The 22,475-nt window shown below is 43.7% G+C and overlaps 1 protein-coding gene across 1 annotated transcript; it reads left to right on the top strand.

Moving 5' to 3' along the window:
* The first annotated feature begins 2 nt into the window (after positions 1-2).
* On the top strand, positions 3-22,072 carry LYRM7 (LYR motif containing 7). Its single transcript, XM_033928964.1, has 6 exons — positions 3-135; positions 3,626-3,698; positions 7,906-7,976; positions 13,016-13,097; positions 15,258-15,342; positions 21,829-22,072. Exons 1-5 carry the CDS (start codon positions 130-132, stop codon positions 15,326-15,328), a joined length of 303 nt encoding a protein of 100 aa, XP_033784855.1. The 5' UTR covers positions 3-129; the 3' UTR covers positions 15,329-15,342; positions 21,829-22,072.
* The last annotated feature ends 403 nt before the right edge of the window (positions 22,073-22,475 follow it).

Raw genomic sequence — 22,475 nt, 5'->3', positions numbered from 1 at the left:
ATTGGCCGTGGTTGTTACCTTAGCCTCATTGTGACGACATATAGGCAGACAAGTTCCGGGAGCTGTGCGTTAGTTGTACGCAGGCGCAAACATTGACGTTTTTAACCCGCATGGGGGTACTCCGTCCGAATGAAGGTGAGAAGCAGGACTGGTGACGAGTGTCAGAGTAGAATAACCTTCTGCAGGGCCCAGTCTTTCATAGTGCTTTTCGGATCTAGCTGAATTTGGGCGGAACGAGCGAGAGGGACTCCTAGGATCGTGCAGCAGAGGCTGTTGTTTGGGCAAGAAAGCCAGATGGTCTCTGTTGCATGTTATTTGTGTATCTTGTTGATGATACTGTATAGAATACTGATCTCGGGATGCCTTTGCTCAATTCAAGGAGTTCTCATCACGACTCCTGTCATGTACACAAGATTCTTCTCTAGGTCTAGCGAGTTGGGTTGAATTCATAGAGCATTCACATCGTGGTATCTTCTGCAGCAAATCATAAACCTATTAAGAGGGCGTGGATCTGCAGCGTGAAATAAGTGTTGTAATAGGTATGTAATGTTATCAGGACATACAGTCATGTGAAAAAAAATTAGGACACCCCATGAAATATTCAGTTCTTTCTTAAGAAATGTTCACATATCGATGTCAATTTTTTTTAAATTTATCTCTGGAAAAGATGGCATTGCAGATAAACAAAATTTTACTTGATTTACTCATGAAGCAAAAGATATCCTAAAAAATGTATATTCTAACTGAAGAAAAAAATTAGGACACCCCCACATATCCTCCCACTTAAAGTGGCTCAAATCACACACAGGTGTATCACATCAGGTGCACATGATTAGAACAGCGTTACTCAGCATTTTGGAGGAGGTTCATCAGACATTTAGTTTGGTGTGCTCATGACTGCTGCGGTGAGAGTGAACACCATGATGAGATCAAAAGAGCTGTCTGAGGCCTTCAGAAAGAAGAGTGTAGCAGCTTATAAATCTGGTAAGGGATTTAAAAAGATCTTGAAATAATTTGACATTAGCCATTCCACAGCCCAGAAAATAGTGTACAAGTGGAAGATTTTCCTAAAAATTGCCAACATGCCCTGGTCTGGCCATCCAAGCAAGTTGACCCCTTAGAGCAAGATGCTAAAAGAAGTCTCAAAAACCCTAAAATGTCATCACAGGACCTAAAGCAGGTTCTTGCTACTGTTGATGTAAAAGTGCATGTCTCTACAATCAGAAAAGACTGCACAAATTTAACTTGCATGGGAGGTGTGCAAGTTGGAAACCTTTGCTTTCTAAGAGAAACATCAAGACCAGACTGAAATTTGCCAGAGAGAATGTAGACAAACACCAGGACTTCTGGAATAGTGTTTTATGGACAAATGAGTCTAAAATTGAATTATTAGACATCAGAAAAGAGGATGTTTGACATACACCAATTACAGTATTCCAGGAAAAGAATCCAACTGTGAAGCATGGAGGTGAAAGTGTCATGGTTTGGGGATGCTTTGCTGCAGCAGGACCTGGCTATCTCACCATCATAGAATCCACCATGAATTCTACCGTGTATCAGAGAGTGCTTGTGTGAGACCATCTGTAAGAAAATTAAAGCTGAAGCGGAACTGGACCCTGCAACACGACAGTGGCCCAAAACATACCAGTAAATCCACCAAGGACAGGCTGAAAACTAAGAAATGGAGAGTCCTGGAGTGGCCGAGTAAAGCCTTGATCTTAATCCCATTGAGCTGCTGAGGGGTGATTTGAAAGGGCTGTACATGCAATAAACCCCTCAAACATCTCACAGCTTAAAGAATTCTGCATTAAGGAGTGGACCAAACTTTCCTCAGACCGATGTCAGAGAGGTAGATGGCTGCAAGAAGCATCTCACTGCAGTTATTTCAGCCAAAGGGGGTAAAACTAGCTATTGGGGTGTAGGGTGTCCTAATTTATTCCTTAACTAGCTGATGCCCCGGCGTTGCATGGGTATTTAATTATAGCAATAACACTGTAAATGGATTCAAATAAAGATACTTTATAGTGGTGAATGAAATTATTTTTTAACAGCTTTATAAAAAGTACAATATTCAAATTATAATGTGAAATATTTGACAAAATGAATACAATACAACTAACACAAAACTTGATTATAAACAACATTTTTAGTTTCACCTCCAGGAGCAAGAACATATAAATTCTTGGGTGAACCCACCCTTGAGCAAGCAACATAGAGTTGTCCATGGGAAAAACAGGGGGATCTTAAATCCACTCCACAGTATGTAATAGTCTGTCCCTGTGATTTGTTGATTGTGATAGAGAATGCAAGTCTCACTGGAATTTGCAATCTCTTAAACTGAAAAGGAAGATCTGTTGGAATAAGTGGCATCCAAAAGTTTCAGTATTGATTTAAACAACTCAATATGTGGAAACTCAGGTTGAAAAGAAACTCCATGCAGTTTTTTCCCGGTTCAGAATGGAACCTGTGTTCCTAGTTCAGCATATGTGAGTACTCATGTAATGTAATAACATTATGAACTGGGGTGCATGAAGGAAACAGTTACAAACACAGTTAGAACATACAAACTCTATATGTATGGTGTCAGTGGTAGAATAGAAAAGATGTCCCTAGTGGTTATAGTGACATATAAAGTGTTTTATAGTTGGAATTATTGTGAGAATGGCAGCTTTTTACATTTTTTCCATTGACATGAATGGGTGAAATCTGATTTTCTGTTTGTAGCTCCGCCCACGTGTGCAGGTGGGCCGTGAGACCCCCAGAACATATCACCCCAGGTAGTGAGGGATCTGCATACCAAGTTTCGGTCAAATCGGTCAAGCCATTTTTGAATTACTGTGAGAATGGCAGCATTTTACTTTTATTCCATTGACATGAATGGGTGAAATCTGATGTTCTGTTTGTAGCTCCGCCCACGTGTGCAGGTGGGCCGTGAGACCCCAGAACATATCACCCCAGGTAGTGAGGGATCAGCATACCAAGTTTCGTTCAAATCGGTCAAGCCGTTTTTGCGTGATCGCGGCACATACACACATACATACACACATACAATACACGTTTTTGTGGTTATCTTTTGTTTCATGAGTAAATCAAGGAAAATTTTGTTGTTTACCTGCAATTCCATCATTTCTTTTCCAGAGATAAATAAAAAAGATTAGACATCGATATTTGAACATTTCATAAGAAAGAACTGAATATTTCATGGGGTGTCCTAATTTTTTCACATGACTGTAAAATAGAAGCACAATATATTTAGACTAGGGATACACAGACTAACCTCTGCTTTGCTCACCACCTTTAGCATCTTTGTCTCGTATGCCATGTGGAGCAGAAGTTGGGCCATGGCTCTGATGGCTTCCCCTTTTCTGCTGCGTATGCTTTTGTTGAGGCCTGAGAAAGGTGCTTCTGAAAACAGCTTAGCCAATATTGAATATGACAGTTTCTATCAAATAGTTTGGGGTGTTGTGAGATAGTGTCCTCAGACTAATGAAAAACCAATGCAGACTAGTCATAAATACCACTTGTCATTCTTCAGATTATACAAGCTTATTTTGGGGGTGGGGGGGCTAAATGCAGTTGTTTTGCCTATGGCACTCCTCATTAACATAGTGCGCCTTCTTAATAGGTTTTACAGCTATTCAGAACATTACACCGAACAAGACAGCAAGTTTTTAAAAATGATGCCAGAGCACTGGAAGGTAAGATAATTTTGGCCTGAATCAGAGCATTTACACTGTCTGATGGTTTTAAAAGTGTTAATTTTTTCTCCTTGACTGTCCTACTCAAATGCTACCCTTCCTCTTCAGTTCAAGTGCCAGAGCTCTGCTTTAAAGATGTCTGTAAGCTAAATCTGTTGGAAAAATCTGCTATAGTGGCATGTTACCCCAGGGTGATATGGTCAAAAATGATCTGGGGAATTTTAGAAGCAGAAAATTACATTTATTCTTAATACAGTATATGTATTGAAGCAGCTTCTGTAAGTTGTAGTGAATGTGTCTTTATTGATGCATTTTTCTGTATTTGGAAATATAAAACTTTAGGGGTAGATATTCAAAGAGGGAAATTCTGTATAGAATGCTGGTTTCAGCAGCCACCTAAGAAGCGGCTGAGAATTGCAGACTAGCATCCTGTTTTGTCCTAATGGACAGATGCCTAACCACCCTGATTCGCTAACCGGCTTCCATGTCCACGCCACCACCCCCGAACCGCCCCGACAAATCCCCTGGTAGGAGGGATGCCCACTCCCTATCACCACCCCCGACAGGAGGGATTCCACTCACTCCTGTCACCACCCTTTCTCCCACAGAACTTCACCCCCCCAACCTGTAGACCCTCGGCACCCCCACCTAGCCGGTAGACCCCTCCACGGCTGCTTAAGCTCACCCAAGGCCACTTCTGGCCAAAACCATACCCAGCCTTGAGCGAGCTTAAGTGTCCCGATGCATTTCCAAGCACCCACAACAGACGCCTACAGTGTAGGTGGCCTACCTCTGGGATTGTTGGGGTTTTTTTTTCAGAAAATGTGTGTCCTGATTGACCGGTTAGACAGCGGTAGGACACCTACCGCTGCCTACAATTGGGTCACCGTTTATAGAATTTGCCCAAAGTGCTTATGTGGGCCTCTCCAGGGATATTGAGCGGTGTTAATGTGCCATTTCCTAACCAGCTAGGTTAGGGACAAAGCGTGGATAGGAAGGCAACTTAGCTGGTTAGCAGTTATATTCTGTCTGCTGACTAAGTAACCACATAAAGTTAGAACAGCAAAATAGTTGTCCTAGCATTATGCAGTGAGTTAACAAGGCATTGGTCTGAATATTGGCCAACTTCCGGGTTGGTTGTCAAACCCAGATATTCAACGCCAGGAGCCATGCATTGAATATTCAAGGTTAAGTGGCTGAAAGCGGTTTGTAAGCTGCTCACTGCCGCAGGCTGAAAATTGGCCAATTAATTTTTAAGCAAAGTTTTGTTTTCCTGAATATAGCGCAGAAGGTTTAAGTGTTACACATTTAGGGGTAACATGGCAACCAAACAAACAGTTTTTTGAATTGGTTCAGCTTAGGTGTCTCTTCAACAGCCAAATGATAAATTTAGTTATTCATTTAGTTGGATTTAGCTGATAAATTGTTTGGCCGGTATTCAGAAGAAAGTCTTTGTTTAAACAATGTATAACATTTACACCTGTTCTTTATAAACTTTGAAACAGTTTTGTTGACCCCTGAGGCAGGCACTTTTGGTTCCGAAACAGAGCCGTGTCAGGTTCTCCATATTTTGGATTTATACAATAAATGGCCTGATTCTATAAATGGTGCCTTTCCGTAATTGAGGCTGCCTAGTGATGCCTGTCCAAAATCCACACCTAACCTAAATTAAATCCTTTAGCTTAAATGGTGTGGTAATTGACTGCACCATTGAAGTTAATTGGATGAGTAGTGAAAAATTTTAATATTAAAAAGTTAGGTGTGTAATTTCGCACGGCGCCTAATGACACCTAAGTGGAGGCACCTTCCTATGCCTACCTGAAAATTAGGCATGTTAGGGATGGAGAATAGGGGTGACTGACTTAGGCATCACTAAGGGCTCCTTTTACGAAGCTGTGCTAGCAGTTTTAGCGCTCGCTAGACGCTAACGCCACCATTGAGCTGGTGTTAGTTCTAGCCGCATAGCGTGGAGTTAGCACGCGCTAATATTCTGCGTGCGCTAAAAACACTACTGCAGCTTAGTAAAAAGAGCCCTAAGTGTCTGAGTTAGATGCTGGTAAAACCAGGCCTAATATACCAGCACCTATCTCTGGGACACCTAAGCATGCCTAGGTGCTACTAGGTGGGATTCTATAAACAGAGCCTAGCAATTGTTTGACAATCGCACCGAGCAGTGCCTACAATGTAGGTGCCAGTAGGTGCTGTTTATAGAATCAGGCCCTCATTCTCTATATATTCTCCTGTTTTATTGGAAGTCTTTTGTTCGATCCTACTTTTCTTCACCGATTTTTGCATCATGGGAATTTTTTCCCCAGACTCAGTTTTCTGGAAATTAAATTTAGGTACACTAGGTATTTCCCTACACTTCTCCCTCCCTATTCGAGGGGGTTAGGGGCAGAGCTGGCCCGCGAATAGTGAAAATTTTCAAATAATTTTTGGACCTGCTCTGACTCCCCCCAGCCCTTACCTGGTGGTCTAGCGGTGACACAGGACAGGAGCGATCTTCCTATACTCCTGCCCCATGCAGAGCCATGCAATGAGTTCCCGGTTGTAGTCTCGTGAGACCACGGGAACTCACAGCACGGCTCTGCACGGGGCAGGAGTATAGGAAGTTCGATCCTGCCCCGCGTCACCGCTAGACCACCAGGGAAGGTCCATGCTCCTGGAGTGGCTGCCCGCCTCCTCCGCCTCTGATTGCCCCCCCTCCACCTCCGATCGCCCCCTCCGCTTCCGATCGCCTCCTCCGATCGACCGCCTTGCCCCAATCCAAGTCCCAGGGCTGTTTTTTTATGTGGGCTGCCAATGAGCGATTTGGGGGGGGGGAGACTGGGGGGGAAAACCCACGAAAAATTGAAACCGCGAACGTCGGAACCGCGAATAGGAAGGGGGAAGTGTACTTACAATAAGTCATAGTATTTGCTGTGTTAGAGGCATGAAAAGAGAAAAACCGTGTAATGCCTGCTGATGAGACCTTGTGAATGTAAACACGTAATTGACAGTAAAGATACCTAACAGATCCATCCCACTACTATGTGCATTGAGTTTCTGGGCTCTTTCTAAAATTTCTTGTTTTTCTATGTTGTGTCAATCTTCTGCAGCTAGTGTAGGAATAAAAACAGCAAATGCCTTCTGATGATCACACAGCAGATGAAGACTTCGGACCTGGAGTTAGGGCTAGCAGCTCAGGCTTCAAACCTGCAAATGTCCAAAGAGCGTAAATTAATAACTATTTGGAGGTTCTTGTACTGCACACACAAGAGAGGCTGTTTAGAGAGAGACTTGATATCAGAATACTCCTGTGAATAATCTTTTCCGTAGCTGAAATTTCTAGAACTGTATTTCTTGACTCTTGTAACAGAGAAGTCGCAGGGAGCAGTGGTGTTTGTTTTTATTGGGGGACAGAGGAAGTTTAAATTCAGAAACAAATGAACTGAAAATAAGGGACAAGCTTTGAAAAAGGCAACAGAAATAAACAGTCAAAATAACTTTTTTAATTCTAGTTTACAATAGAATCTAAAACAATTAGGTGTGTTAAAATCACATTTGACTTTTGAAGTATAATTTTGAAGGTAAGGGCACCAGATATTATTACTACCCTAACATGACCTTTGCTAGACAATACTTTTGGCAGATGGGAGGTGGTGGGAGAGAAGGCAAAACCATGGCACTGTTCCCTCTAAGCCAGGGGTGTCAAAGTCCCTCCTCGAGGGCCGCAATCCAGTCAGGGTTTCAGGATTTCCCCAATGAATATGTATGAGATCTATTTGCATGCACTGCTTTCATTGTATCCTAATAGATCTCATGCATATTCATTGGAGAAATCCTGAATATCCGACTGGATTGCGGCTCTTGAGGAGGGACTTTGACACCCCTGCTCTAAGCTGAGCTGTATTTTTGTCAGTGTGGGGTGCTTCTTCAACACTGTGATCTCAATTATGAAGACCGTGCAGGTTCTGTGGATTCCTGCAGAGAGTCTCTATCCCTCACTATTAAAAATGTGAAGGGAAAACAGCTCTTCCCATTGGCAGAACTGTAGGAGGAGGACTTCTGCTCAGCTTGGATGTAAAAATGATGGTGATTAAAAGTGGGGTGGAAGAGAAGTGTTGTTTTTTTAGTATTTTAATTATTTTATTGTAATCTGTTTTAGATCTAATTTACCATAAGTGGACTATCAAATTTTATAAACAACTATTTTTTTTTTTTTTAGCTGCAAGACTAAAGATTAATGCAGAGTTCAAGAACAACAGGAACGAGACCTCTCCCGAGAAAGTTGCTGAGGTACAGTCATTTTACAGTTGTCTCATTTGAACTTTTTGGGCCTGTTTTATAAAGCCGCGTGGTAACGGCCCCAAAGCCCATAGAGCTTTAAAGGGCTTCGGAGCTGTTGCCGCGCGGCAGCCGCTAGCATGGCTTTGTAAAACAGGCCTTTTTTTACAGTTCTAAAGTTTTGTTACGTGGAAAATAAAAACTACTAGAAACCCTTTTAGTTGGTGTCCATTTTTTCTGAAACCTTTTCGCTCTTAATTATAGGTTCTTGACTGCAGATCTTTGCTGGTCTCCTTGGTTATAAACATAGTGATTTTACAGTAAAAGAAATGGTCTTTATATTCATAATGATGACTGCATCTATTGTGAATAGCACGCTGTTATGTTAGATGGACTGGAGTGAGCTTTGACAGAGACTCCAGTAGATAGAACCTAAGCACACTACCGGACAGAGCTCCGGGTTTCTGGCCCATAAATATCTAAGAAAAAGGACCATTTAAATTAAATTATTAATTTGTAGAGCGTGTCTGGTTGGACAGACTGGATCGACAGTCGGGTCTTTATATGCCGTTGGGTCTTTATATGCCGTTGGGTCTTTATATGCCGTCATTTACTATGTTACTATGTAGCAGGCCCCTTGAGTAGCTGTCTTGTAAAGGACGTTTTTAATGGCTACAGATGATGGTGGAGACCCCTCCCAACTTTCTGTATGGTTCATAGGGGGAGGGAGAGGAAGACTTGTTTCGGGAACCTACTTCTGTGGATGTTTCAGGAACCTACTTTTGTGGATGTCTCTGACCTTAGTTTCTCCTCTACTCACCCAAAAGAGCAAAATCCAGTCCAGTTTGGGCAATATATCTGAGAAAATATCCTTTACTGGGTGATTAAAATGAGAAAGAATAAGTTGTTTTATTTACAGACACAGAAAAGCAAAAACAGTAGATTGGGACATCTGTTTTTCTCTTTTCTCTTCTGTAATCATTACAGACTTCAGCTAAGCAATCCTCATCTTTGCAGGCATGCAACTCCACCTGACACACAAAAACCACTTCTGTCACATTCACAAGGTTCTCTGAACCCAAACAAATTTCAAACAAGACAATCTCCCAACTCTCAGCTAGTTCCCAAGAATTTCACCTTCTGGCATGTAAGATACTTCCACTCTTCCCCCAAGTGGACACCCACCAGTACCAGTCATATGACTCCATCAACTCCTCTTTTTCTGTGGTGAAAAAGATGCAAAAAACCCACAATTCTTAACTGTCTCTGTAACCAAAACAGGGTAGGTACTTCTGGACATAGTTTCTGGACAGACAAAAGTACAAAGGTTAGTTATTTTCCTCTTTTTCATTTGCCAAGCTAAGACAGGTAGAGCATTTAACGATTAAAGGGATCCAAGCCTTGAATTACTAAGGCCTAGATTCGCTAAAGCTCACTGATCTGGGTGATCCATGGCCGAGTCTTGCTGGACGCCCAATTCACTACAGAGTCCTCATGCAAATGAAGTGATCGGACGCACGCTCTTTAGCGACCCCATTGATCATTGCAGAGTGATCCAGACACATACGCTTGCTCTCTGCACAAGCTTGAGGTCAAAATGAAAGGGGTATGGGTGGCTGTACTCGCTGGCCACATGAGTGGACTTCAGGAATCATTTCAATAGAACAACATGCTTTGAAGCCAGACTGGAACAACATGGAACAGAACACGCCGTAGTGCAGCCCGGCTTTAAACCCACGGGTTAAAACCATCGGCTTGCAGAGAGGCAGGGCAGCAGTGAGCAGGGAGATTTCAGGAATTTCAACAGTGCGGCAGAGAGCAGGACAGTCGTCAAGGACATGAGCAACTGGTCCTCAGCAGTTGCTGTGACAAACGGACGTCTTTCCCAAGGTTTGCCACAGGGAAATTAAGGAAAGTATATAAACCCCAGTGCAGAAGGGCTGACCAGGTCAGTGCCCAGGACAATAAATTAGCTGACTACCTGATGAGTGACAATGAAATGAAAATAGAACAGGAAGGCTTAGACTTACCTGAAGCAGTCCCAAAGCCAGGCAGGAAGAAGCTGCCTTGCTATTGTCCATTGCCTGTAAGGCAGAAAGCTCACAAGCAGTTTCCCCTCAGAGAAACGGCATGGGCTGAGGAAGGAATTCCCTTCCCCCATCCAAAGCCAAGGGGGAGTGGTTCTTTCCCTCAGCTTAAAGCCAGGCTCTTGAGAGAGCAGAGGGAGGAAGGAGGAGGAGCAGAAGAGGCTTGGCAGTAGAGCAGAGGGAGGAAAGAGGAGGAGCAGAACAAGGCTTGGCAGTAGAGCAGAGGCGGGATGGGGCTGAGCAGTTCCTCAGCACTGACTGGGAAATGACTGAGGAACAGGCTGGTAATTTAGCCACCGAATTCCTTCCCCCAGAACCCATGGTGTTGGAGGAAAGGGGGGCTATACAGGAAAGCTGGCCAGAGGAGATGGAGAGTTGAATATCCTGAAAAGGTCTGTGAACGGAGTTTTGTTTAGGCTGTATTTTGCTGTTTGCTCTTTGAGCTAATGACTGTGGGAGTTACTAGGGAAATAATCCTGTACTGCAATTTCACATGCTGTTTTGCTGAAGTGTGGAAAGGATACAGTAATCTTCTCTGCAGGTTATGTGCACAGCTGAACCAAACGCCAGGCTGAAATGCTGGCTAGTTTTAAAGCCCAGAATTTCCTGACTTCCACACTCGTGAAAGTGCCCAGCTGTAAAGAAATTGCCATAGCAACTAACTAATTCAATTAGTCTGCCTGCCTCATAGGAAGAGTGAAATTAACCCTCTCAGGGAAAAGCCTGCTCGGGACTAGGGAGAAAGTTCAACCCAGCTAGAGAGAGTGAATGCACTGCAGGACAGCACAACATATTTCTCAATCATGAACAAGAATGTCTCTCCTGTAAAGCTACAGGAGAAAGTTATTGGTGTTAACTGTTTCACTGCCTAGTCTCATGTCATATTAAGGACTGTATGTGTTTTACCAATCAAGTCCAGAGCTGCTTGCTTGGGGACCAGGAATGAAATGAACTTTTTTGGTTGTTTTTGTATGATGATTCATGCTACCAGGAAAACCTGGAGTGGCACAATAATTCTACGGCCGGTGGCCAAATAAAAGCTTATGTTTTCACCAAGGCCATTCTGACAAAGCGTGATTTCTTTTAAAGCCCGTGGAGAATAAGCTTAGTGGTACATTTGCCAGCGACTACCAACTTGAAAGGTGACCCTAATTCCAAAGGGACCACGCCAGTAACAAGCTTCAGGTCACTACCCGACGGCTCAAGGTGTTCTCAGAGAGCGTGGGTGTGACATTGCTTAATTTTGGATCGGCAAGCCTAATCGGTGTTCCATCTTCTGTTTAGTGAATCGCTGCCTTCCTACTTATGCATGCCATTTCCCCTCATTTGCATGTGTGGATCGGATCGGGTGCAGATCGGGCAGAAGGTTAGTGAATCAGTTTGGGGTCGTAAACTGGTCGGGACACGATTGATGAGCTTAGTGAATCTAGCCCTAAAACTATCATTCACAATTCCTGAGGATGCTAGATCATGTGCAGGGGCTTAATTATTTGCAGATTTGGGGCTTTTTTTTGCAGTATGTTTTGAGGCCTATGGGCCAGAGTTAGGTTTATAAAATTAAATTCTAAAACTTCAGTGTTACAAGTAATTTTTAATAAATTTACTGTTTGTGCATTTTAATGCATGGTAACACATTTCATAAAGGGCCTCAGCCAGGCCGAGGGGGTGGGGTTTTTCGGAGATGGGGTCGACTGGATTTATGTTGTTTTGGGCAGTTTTTGGATGGGACTAGGGTTAAGGATTTTCCTGAGCTTAGGGAGCAGTTTCACTTGTCCTCTGGTGACCTTTTTCCTTACCTACAGGTTAAGGATTACCTGCAACGTAATAAGGTGGGTTAGTTTCAGGGTTTTCAAATTACTCCATTTGAGGAGCTCCTGGGTCACTCAGTTCATTCAGAGGGGCTGTATTTCTACTTTGTACAAACTTGTGAATAGAGCGCCTAGCCCTAAAACGTCTTATATGCTGGCCTGGGAGACATATCTGCAGCAAATCTTTACTGATCAGGAATGGGCGGCCCTATCTTACCATCCACAGCATTACATTACATTACATTGCTGTCTTCTATCCCGCCAATACCTTTCAGTTCTAGGCGGTTTACAACAATGTTGCTTATGCACCTCTGCTGGAAGAAAATGCTGTGAAGCTGTTGACTAGATGGCATCTTTCACCAGTGCTCCTGCAGAAGATGACCCGGTCCCCGACCGCCGCTTGTTGGCGGGGTTGTGGAGACGGGGGTACCTTCTTTCACATATGGTGGGAGTGTAGGGTGGTGGGTCCTTAGTGGGAACAGGTCTTTTTGTATATTGTCCCTCTGGACAAGAGTGCCATTGTTGCTCTTTTGGGGGTCCAAGTAAAAGGGTTAACAGCGGATCAAGACAAATTTACCACCTCGGCTTTTGTGGCTGCCCGGTTGGTGTTAGCCCTACATTGGAAACAACCGGTGGCACCTACAGTGCACACATGAGAGATCGTTTAGGGGGGTGCATGTCACCAATATCGTCTTGACTGCTCTGCTAGCTCGTCGGTGGCAGTCTTTTCAGGCTCTCTGAGATAGATATTTGGAAGTGGAGGGGAGTCTCCAGCTTGGTGAGTCATTATAGGAGGGTGGCTTATGGGGGTTGAATGGGGACTCTGGATTTCTGGATTTACTGTTCTGTTTTTGTTATTCATATTACGGGTGCCATATTGTGAGGGGCAATTTGTTGCTGTTCCTTGGTAAGGGGGGTGGGGGAGGGGACTTGGGGGTTTTGGGAGTTCTTTATTCTTATTTGTGAAGCTGTATATAACTATGACCCTCCATTGTTGTTCTACTTGTGGGGGTGTGGATTTGTGACCTGTTTGTTGTATTTGGCCTCTTTTTGTGCTACGCTTCACTTTCCATAAATAATTTTTTAAAAAAATGTACAAGGCCCAGGTGCAGCAGATATAGAATATGAGATAAGCTGATGTTTTTATAATTAACAGCTTGTGAAAATTGGCCATGATGTCGAAGTTCTACTCAGAACATCTGTCATACAGGGAGTTCACACTGATCCCAATACAATAAGTAAGTCAAATTATGTATTCGATTGCTTGCATCAAGTGGAATTTCTGTTATTGACAGCCCATTTTAGAAAGAATGTAGAAGGCAGAATTGAGACATAGGAATGGCCATATTGGGTCAGACCAATGATTCGTCTAGCCCAGGATCCTGTTTCCACGGTGGCCAGCCCAGGTCCTGGCAGAAACCCAAATAGCAACATTTCATGCTCCTGTCCCAGGGCAAGCAGTGGCCTCCCCCATGTATTTCTCAATAGCAGACCTCCAGATGTTCTAAAATACAGGAGATATGGATGTTTATGTGCTGAGTGCATACGGCATAAACTTCTGGTTTAGAAAGAAAAAACATCAAATTTTGTTGAAAAATGGCAAATAAATGTGTTTGTGCTAGGTACGTGCATGTTTCTTTGCCATTTTAGAAATATAATTGTGTATTGTCCTAGAATTGACAGAGACCAGTATCCTTGCCAGTTTGGCTTCACAGGGGAAGGAGGGTGACAAAAACCACTGGGGGATTTAGAAGGCAACCTCCTCTAATCAGTGGAGTTCTGCATAATTGGAGCAGTTTGTTAAAACCTAAATGTGCTTGGTAGCAAGTGTAAATACAGACATTGATTTAGGACATCCTACGTATGCTTATTTCCCTTCTAAAATGAATAATAAAACAGGATGGAGTTGGTTCAGAGGCTACCAGAATGGTTGGTGGCCTTCATCATAAGGTGTGTGGGGACAGACTATTCCCTCCCCCACCTCAGCATCTCTTTCCCTCCCTCCATTCTGTGTCCCAAGTTCATGCCCCCTCCCTCCTTCCTTCCTTTCCATCCTTTGTCCGAAGTTTTGTGCTTCCTCCCTTCCTTCTGTGTCCCAATGCGCTTCCTCTCTCTCATGTCCCAACGCACCCCTGTTCGTCCATCCCTGGATCGGTAGCATGGAATGTAGCTACTCTTTGGGTTTTGGCCAGGTGCTAGTGAGAACAGGCTACTAGGCTTGATGGACTATTGGTCTGACCCAGTAAGGCTGTTCTTATGTTCTATTCTGTGTCCCAAGTTCGTGCTTCCCTCCTGCGGGTGTTTACCTATTCTGGCCGGCTCCTTCCTCCCAGCTGCACTTCTCTTCACAAAGCCGCAGCCACTGTTCTTACATGCAGGGGTGTTGGCAGTTGGGTTTGGGATCCCTCCTGCTGCGATCATGGCTGTTCGGGGGGAGGTGTCAGCAGGAGGGCTTGGGATTCCTCCTGCCTGTAAGCAGCCATTCGGTGGGGAGGATCGCATCTCTCCTGCCGCGATCGTTGCGGGAGTAGGGGGAATTTTGTAACCAGTGGTGTTTTTGACAGACGCCGGTTACAGAATCCAGCTTTTAGGCGAAGGACTGGCCCCTCCTTCGCCTAAAAGGTCTTGCTTTGGGTGTTTGGGACTTGGGCAATTTTTTTGGTTAGGAATGTGTTTTAATTTTAGACATTGTGGTTGGCTGGGCGATTAAACTGCTGAACGTAGAGGTTGGATTTTGACTTTTTTCTGACCTGGTGTTTGTCGAATAATATCCCTGAACGTAATTCAGTAATTGAACGTAGAGGTAGGCCATTCTCAAATAAAACCTCATTTTGGATGGTTTTTTTTTTGACAATGGACATTTTCCCTGCTGCTACTTTCAGCGTTTATGGGCTTAGGCCAAAAGGGGACTTAGACATTGTTTTTTATTATGCCCCTCCCCGCTATCAGGCCACATCTAACTCAGCTCAGGTGGGATAAAATGTCTTAAATAAGACAGTGCAGTATCCCTTGCATTTTTATACTTCCTGCTAATCGCATTGGATTATGATTTTGCAATCAAATCAAATTTTTTAAATAAACTTGAAACTTGCAACCTAACATAGAAACATGATGGCAGATAAAGGCCAAAAGGTTGAAAGCTGCAGAAAGAATTTGTGTAGCTCACTGGGATCCAGAGTACTCTATGATGTACAAAATATAAAGCTGTATTGATAGAAACTGACGCAGAACAACATGTTTTCCGTGTCCACAGATCAGTCTATTGTTTCTGTATTAGATCAACTTGCCTTGGCATATATTGAGATTACATTTTTTTTCTATTTTTTCTGCAATAAAATGCCACATCCTAATGAAAGCGTGCATGTCGCTCACCGTATGTAATCTGTGTCTCTTTTCAGAGCTGAAGCCAAGGAAAGACGTTCTCCTGGATAACATTCCTTTCTGTGATACACCACAGCGAAAATCATAAACCCCAGGCAAAATGTAATCTATTTTTAGCACTATTATCTCCTGTTCTTCCATCTGAAGGTGATGTTTCTGTGTCAGAGGCCTCTCGCTCCTGTTTGTAGGAGACGAGACCGGGAACAGGACTATTGCAGACCAGTTCTGAAGCATGTGGATTCCTCTGCAGAAGGGAGATAATTCTATATCCAGAGTTCCAGCTACTCATAATAGTAACACCAAATTAATATTTCATTCTAATTTTATATTGTACTGATATTTCTTTTCCAAAATTAGAAAAGCTGAAAAATAAGATTTAAAATACTTTTACTTTAAAATAAAGTATTGTATTTTTTGTTCCATAAGACGCACCTGACCATAAGATGCACCCTAGATTTAGAGGAGGAAAACAAAAAAAACATTCTGAACCAAATTCTCCCTGCCAGGCTCAGCACCCAACCCCACACACCTTGCCAGGCTCTGCACCCTGTCCCCCCTCCCTGCCAGGCTCTGTACCCTGGTGGTCTAGTGGTGGACAGGGCGGGCAGGGGACAAGGCATAGGGCAGGCAGGGGCAGGGCACAGATGTCAAGGCAGATGGCTTTTTTAAATATGCAATGTCACCTCAGTAACAACTATAGAAAAATAGACAAATATAGTACAAAATATAGACAGCAGATATAAATTCTCAAAACTGACACATTTTGATCACTAAATTGAAGATAAAATCATTTTTCCTACCTTTATTGTCTGGTGATTTCTTTATTTCATTCCTTCCTCAGGCCCAACAATTGTCCCTTCTCCCTCCCTCCTTCCTTCCTATGTCCCCCTCAATGCCTTCCAGCCTTTGTCCTCTTCCTCCCCCCATTGTCTGGTGATTTCTTTCTTTCTTCCCTTCTTCAGGCCCAACAATTCTCCCTTCCTCCCTCCCTCCTATGTTCCCCTCACTGCCTTCCAGCCTTTGTCCTCTTCCCCCCCAAACTGGGGCCCAACAATTGTCCCTTCCTCCCTCCTTTCTGTGTTCCCCTCACTGCCTTCCAGCCTCTGTCCTCTTCCGCCCCCCCCCCCCCCAAGCCTGCCTACCCGTTCGCTCGCCTGCCCGCCCGCTGGATTTACCTCCTGCTGCTGCCGCTGTGAGGACACATTGATGAAGCAGCAGCGGCGGGGGTGGGAGGGGACACCCCTGGCTCAGCAGCGCAGCACCGGAACGGAACAAACTGCTGGGAAGGGCCAGGTGGGTGCAGCAATTGCACACCGCCGGCCCAGAAGCCTTACCCCTGTCAATTCTGACCTTCTCACCGATGTCAGAATTTACGTCGGGGGTAAGGCTTCTGGGCTGGCGGCATGCAATCGTTGCACCCGCCTGGCCTTTCCCTTCCTCTACTTTCGGTGGCAGCAAGCAACCAGCAGCAGCAGTGGCGGTGGCAGGTGAGGGGCGGGCGGCAATCTAAATAAGGTAACGGGGGATTTGGGTATTCGCTCCATAGAACGCACCCTTTTTTCCACCCATATTTTTTTTTGGGGGGGGGGGGAAATGTGTCTTATGGAACGAAAAATACTGTAATATTTTGTCAATAGTGATTACAAACTGTTAAATGTTTTCTTATATATAGTGTATATGATACCTGTGACCTTGGGGTTTTTTTCACTTGTTAACTGGATCACAAAATAGTATCTAAAATTCTCATTGATATCCTGAAAAGTACCATTTGAATTTTTTAACTTGTGACAGTAAATAATTTTATAGGTTTCAGTGATTTCCAGACATCTGCTCACCAGAAGGTGACAAACAGGGGTGTCCTGTTTTGTCTGAAATCAAATCTGTGACTGAAACTGACCACACACTTTGGTTGGAACCTGAAGCCAAAATTGGGGTCACAATGACCCCTCACCCAAAATTGGGCTGTGTGACCTCTCCCCTCGACCGAAAGCCACTGCTCCCTAGCCTACCTTAGAAGCATTGGTGGCTGAAACAGAAACATGCTATACCAAGAATACCAAAACATAAAATTAATTAAATGTTTAATTTATTAATTTCTTTAATTCAATTCATATCCTAAAAACTAACATAATTTATTTCATCTACATTTAAAATCTACAATAACAAGTAATACAAAGTGCAGAGTGCTACTAATGACAAAATCATAGGCTGGGAAAAGCTACAGGTACTTGCTAAAGCTTTTAAATAGAGTCCATCAATCAGTCTTCAAGACTCTTAATCATGTTAAGTATTGAAGCCATTCAGACCCAATAAAGCTCACTTAACTTGATGATGAGTCAATTAAAGTCCCAATATCTCCTTGAGTTGTAATCTGTAGACTTGACCAAGCCAGTTATTCCTTATATTCATGATCCAATAAGAAATGCTTAATCAGTTCTGAGGTTCTCTTCTTAATCCTTATTGTTTTCCAGTTTTAGTTATTTATATTGTTCAATCAGCATAAGCCTCCAACTCCAGCTGAGTTTCAGTTCAGTCCATCATCAAGGAGGTTGAAGATATAAGTACTGAAATTACATGTGTTCCTTTCACGGTGGAGACAAGACCATTCACGAGGTGGTGAATGGCCTTGTCTCTGTCCTCGCGGCGACTACTATTTTTTTGCTCCACGTTTCGGCGGGTTAGCTGTGGCTCCCCATGGCTAGCCATGGGTATCAGCCACTGTGTCATTTTCTACTGTGTACATTTTGGGAAAATAATGTAGCATAGATTAACCAAGCAGCAAAGAAGCAGGAGGAGATGCACTTGAAAACTGGAGCACATGGTGTGAATCCCATGCCCTCTCTGTAGGCCAGATTTCTGGAAAATCTGTATGCTGGGTTTCAAAACAATGGTAAAAAGCAGTTCAATGTTAAACATGAAAATTTGAGACCACTTTGGGAAGGAGGGTGAGGAGTGATTGCCCTAGAATAGGGGGTAGGCAATTCTGGTCCTTGAGAGCTGGATCCAGGTCAGGTTTTCAGGGTATCCACAATAAATATGCATGAGATAGATTTGCATCTCAAGGAGGCAATGCATGCAAATTCATCTCATACATATTCATTGTAGATATCCTGACAACCTGACCTGGCTCCGGCTCTTGAGGATCGGAATTGCCTACCCCTGCCCTAGAACACCAAGGCAAGAAAAAATGATAAAAAGGAACTGCCAGATCCTTGCTTCTAATTGACTGTCAGGGCCATGTGGGTGTAGCCTCCTGTTAAAACTATGCAAATTAGATTTGACATATGCTATGTAGCCATGCTTCTCCTATCAATCTCCTCCCACACACAGAATAAGAGAACAGCCTTTGTAAATGTAGTCTTTACTGTTAATCAGATTTATTTATGTTTCAGTGTACTCCATTTTGTAATTCCTTTTTTATTAGTCTTGATTGTACTTCTCAGTAATTGTGATAGGCATGTTCAGTTTGGTAGTAATCACATTAAACCTTTACAGTACAGAAAAGATACATAAAAAACGGTTCACTTTTTCTTTACAGTGTACACAATCTCTCTAGAACAATGGTTCACAACCCAGTCTTCAGAACACATGCAGCAACTCAGGCTTTCAGGATATCAATGAATATGCATGAGATAGATTTGCATACAGTGGAGATAGTGCGTGCAAATTTATCTCATACGAAGGGGCCACTGAAAAGGTCTCAGACCAACCAAAAAAGTTGGGGATGGTCTCCATCGAACGCTATACATTTAGTCCAGCAATTTTTTTGTTCACTTTTTCCGTTCAGTATTTTTCCAGTGGAATGAAAAAAGTGGAAAATCACTACTAAGTTTGTTAGGCTGATAACTTTTCAGCGGCCCCTCATACTTATTCAGTGTATCTTAAGGAGTTTGAGAATGCCTGCTGTAAAACAAGTCCAGTGGTTTCCAGTTGCTTGTGCATCTTTGTTCTTGGATGTTGACTCCTGGGAATGGTCACACCCATAATACTCACATCTCTTTAACAGAGCACACCACCTTGTCCTCATCTTTTCCAACTAGATTACATTACATTGGTGTCTTCTATCCCTCTAATACCTTTCAGTTCTATGCGGTTTACAACAAGAGTTGGCCTGGGCATTTCCAGGGAGAATACATGGTTAATAGATGTAATATGCGTCGGGATCTGTGGAGGGTCGATCAGGTTTAGTTAGATCATTTGACAAATTTCTATAGAAAAGTTTTAAGTTCTTTCCTGAATGTTTTGTAGTTGGGCATCATAGCAGATTGGAGAGGTGGCGGTCTAGTTTCGCTGCTCTGGTGGCTAATAGGTGCCCGTATCTGTCTTTTTTCTACCTAATATTATATTAATGTCAGCAAGAATAACATATAGTAATAGGAAATCACTCTATGTAAATAAAACACAGTTTTCACTAACCGTAGTCCATAACACTAGATGGCAGTGTAAAACGTATACAATTACACAGGGCTCACTTCTGCTGTGGCCAGTAAGCAAGTGGTGAGCATTCGTTTCAGAAGCTCCAGATTGGCAATATTGGACCTTATACTTGCATACCAAATGGGAAAAGATTGCAATGTTTTTATTTTGGGAAAGGCAAGAACATTATCTTCTGAAGCATAATGCCAGGATGTTTTTTTCAGAAGGATCACTTGTTATACTTATATAGCTCTGTAAGAACAGTGGTCCATTCATTTATAACTAACTATAATCTATATTATGCCTATATTGTTTTCCCCACTGAACCTTGTAACTACTTGAACCCTGTCAAGTTATTCTATCAATAAATCCAGATATCTTATATTTGTATTTCTATACCACAACATGTAATTTACTTAAATTGTTGTAATGTAATTCTCTTGGTAATGTCCTGATCTCTTTTAACTGTAATCCGCTTAGAACCGCAAGGCACAGGCGGAATAGAAATCACAAATGTAAATGTAAATGTATTATTACAGGGAGTAGCCATAATTGACTGACATCGGGAAGGGGATTGGCACTTGTAGTTATATAACCACACTCAAAGCAGTTTACATATAGGTACTTCAAGAGTTTTCCCTATTAGTCCTGGTGTGCTCACAATCTATCTATCTATCTGTCCTGGTCTATCACAATCTAATGTAGCTGGGGCAGTGGAGGATTAGGTGACTTGCCCAGGGTCACAGGGAGCAGTGTAGGGTTTGAACTCACAACCTCAGGCTGCCAAGGCTGTAGATCTAAACACTATTCCACACTCTCCTCCTTTAAGATAATGGCCTGATTTCAATGGAGAGGAATACCAGCGATGGAGTTGGAAATGAGCAAGGAGGTGGGTGGGCACTAATGATTTTCAGTGCTGGTGCCCATAGAGCTAAGTGATGAGACGACCACACAAAAGGCTGTCCTCACTTTGGTTGCTTAGCTATATGGGTGCTGGCACTGAAAAACAGCCAGCACCTACACTGTGGTGTAGTGAGGGTGAGATACACCCAGGGCTGTGGTGCCCCTCCCCTGTCCTCTGCCTCCCACCTCCACATGCTCCTTCCCTGCTCCCTTCTCCCTTCTGTCGCTTTCCACATACCTCTGTAACATTCCTGATGTGAGCAGCAACCCCCAACCTGCTGTCGTGCTAGCATTGGCTCTTCCTTTGATGTCACTTCCTAGGTGCGGTTCCAGGAAGTGACATCAGAGGAAGAGCCGATACTAGCGTAACAGCAGGTTGAAGGTTGCTGCTCGTACCAAGAACATTACAGAGGTATGGGGGAAGGGAAGCGGAATGCACAGATGGCAGCAGGGGGGCAGAAAGAACAGGTGCCTGCACCCTCGCCAAGACGGTGGCTGGGGTGGATTGCCCCCCCTTACTATGCCACTGCACCTACATAACTTTAAGGTAATGGCCTGATTCCTCTTCTGTTACTCTCCCAAACAAGGGGAGAAGAAATGGCAGAGGAGGGGGGGCTACAGAAGATGCTGGACATGGATGGTGCAGGGATGAGAGATGCTGGATTGAAAGGGGGGAGAGAGAAATAGAGGAGGGAGATGTTTGATGGAAATGGAGTAGATAGTGAAAGATGAGAATAAGGGGAATGGGAGAACTGGGATAAGGGAAAATAATGAAAAGTTGTAGGTAGTAAAAAGGTAGAAATGAAGACTGGATAGTAAGAATAATTAAATCTGGATGAGAGGCTGAAAATAAATGGAAGAATGCTAAAAGGAAATAAAAATGTTGGTGGATGTAGTGAAGGAAGTGAAGAAGACAGGAGATAGAAAATGACAAATGGACAGGAAAACTTGTCAAGAGAAGACAGGAATGCAGAAACAAAGGACTGAGACCAACACAATTAGAAAAACTAAATGATCAGACAACAAGTGTAGAAAAGTTTTATTTTAAATGTAGGATAAAGTAGTTTCCAGTGCAATAGGTGTAGAGGTCCTAAATCGCTGGGTGGTAACTCTCAAACCATGTGTTCCTTGTAGAAAACCAATCATTTTCTCAGTTCCGCCTCCTTCCCAAGAGGGCTGTGCTGTAGCTCCTCAGTGTTTTCCCTTCTGCAAGCGTGTTCAGAAGGTATCTGATCTGCTCTGACTTTTTATTTTTATTTTATTTTTCAGGTTTTTGTTTCCAGAGTTCAAGGCTTTCAGTGCTGCAGAGGTTTCCAGTGCTCCTGGGACATCTCTTGATTGCGAGGACACAGACTTGGCAAAGAAAGCTGTTAGAGAATGACACCGGGAAAAAATCTGTCCCCGTCACCGGCCCACCATCCTCTGCACCGCCCCGTCACCGCCGATCCCTTCACCGCCCCGTCACCGTCACTGCCATCCCATTCACCGCCCCGTCACCGTCCCCGCTGCATCCATATAAGCCTTTTTCCTTTCACTCCCTCCTTCCAATTTAAGCCGGGAACACTAGCGATCGCACGGTCCCCGCGGCCACTACCTGCCTGCCCGGTCGATCCTGGTGTTTGGCCGGCTCTCTCCCTTCTCCTCACCTTGGTTTGTGGGTTTTCTTTTTCGGCAACCTGCGCGCTTTCCCAGGGAGCCGCACACGCGCGGCTGCTCAGTGTTCGATCTTCTGCTCTGCTGCAACTTCCTGTTTCCGGTTGCGTCAGAGCAGAAGATCGAGGCTGAGCAGTGGCGGGTGTGCGCGGCTCTCTGGTAGCGTGCGGGTCGCCGAGGAGGAGGATCTGCGGACTGGGGTGAGGAGAGGGGAGAGAGCTGGCTGGACACTGGAATCGATTGGGCGGGCGGGTGTGAGCTGC

The sequence above is a fragment of the Geotrypetes seraphini genome, chromosome 1 (genome assembly GCF_902459505.1).
Source record: "Geotrypetes seraphini chromosome 1, aGeoSer1.1, whole genome shotgun sequence".
In the NCBI taxonomy this organism is placed as follows: Eukaryota; Metazoa; Chordata; class Amphibia; order Gymnophiona; family Dermophiidae; genus Geotrypetes; species Geotrypetes seraphini.
Note: the sequence above shows the minus strand (reverse complement) of the source record. Positions and strands in the feature narration are given on the sequence as shown.

Bases quoted from the DNA above. Each gene is read 5' to 3' on its own strand.
- LYRM7 (XM_033928964.1), top strand. The intron at 3,699-7,905 runs GTAAGATAATTT...TTTTTTTTTTAG, and splicing joins TGATGCCAGAGCACTGGAAG to CTGCAAGACTAAAGATTAAT. The intron at 7,977-13,015 runs GTACAGTCATTT...TATAATTAACAG, and splicing joins CTCCCGAGAAAGTTGCTGAG to CTTGTGAAAATTGGCCATGA.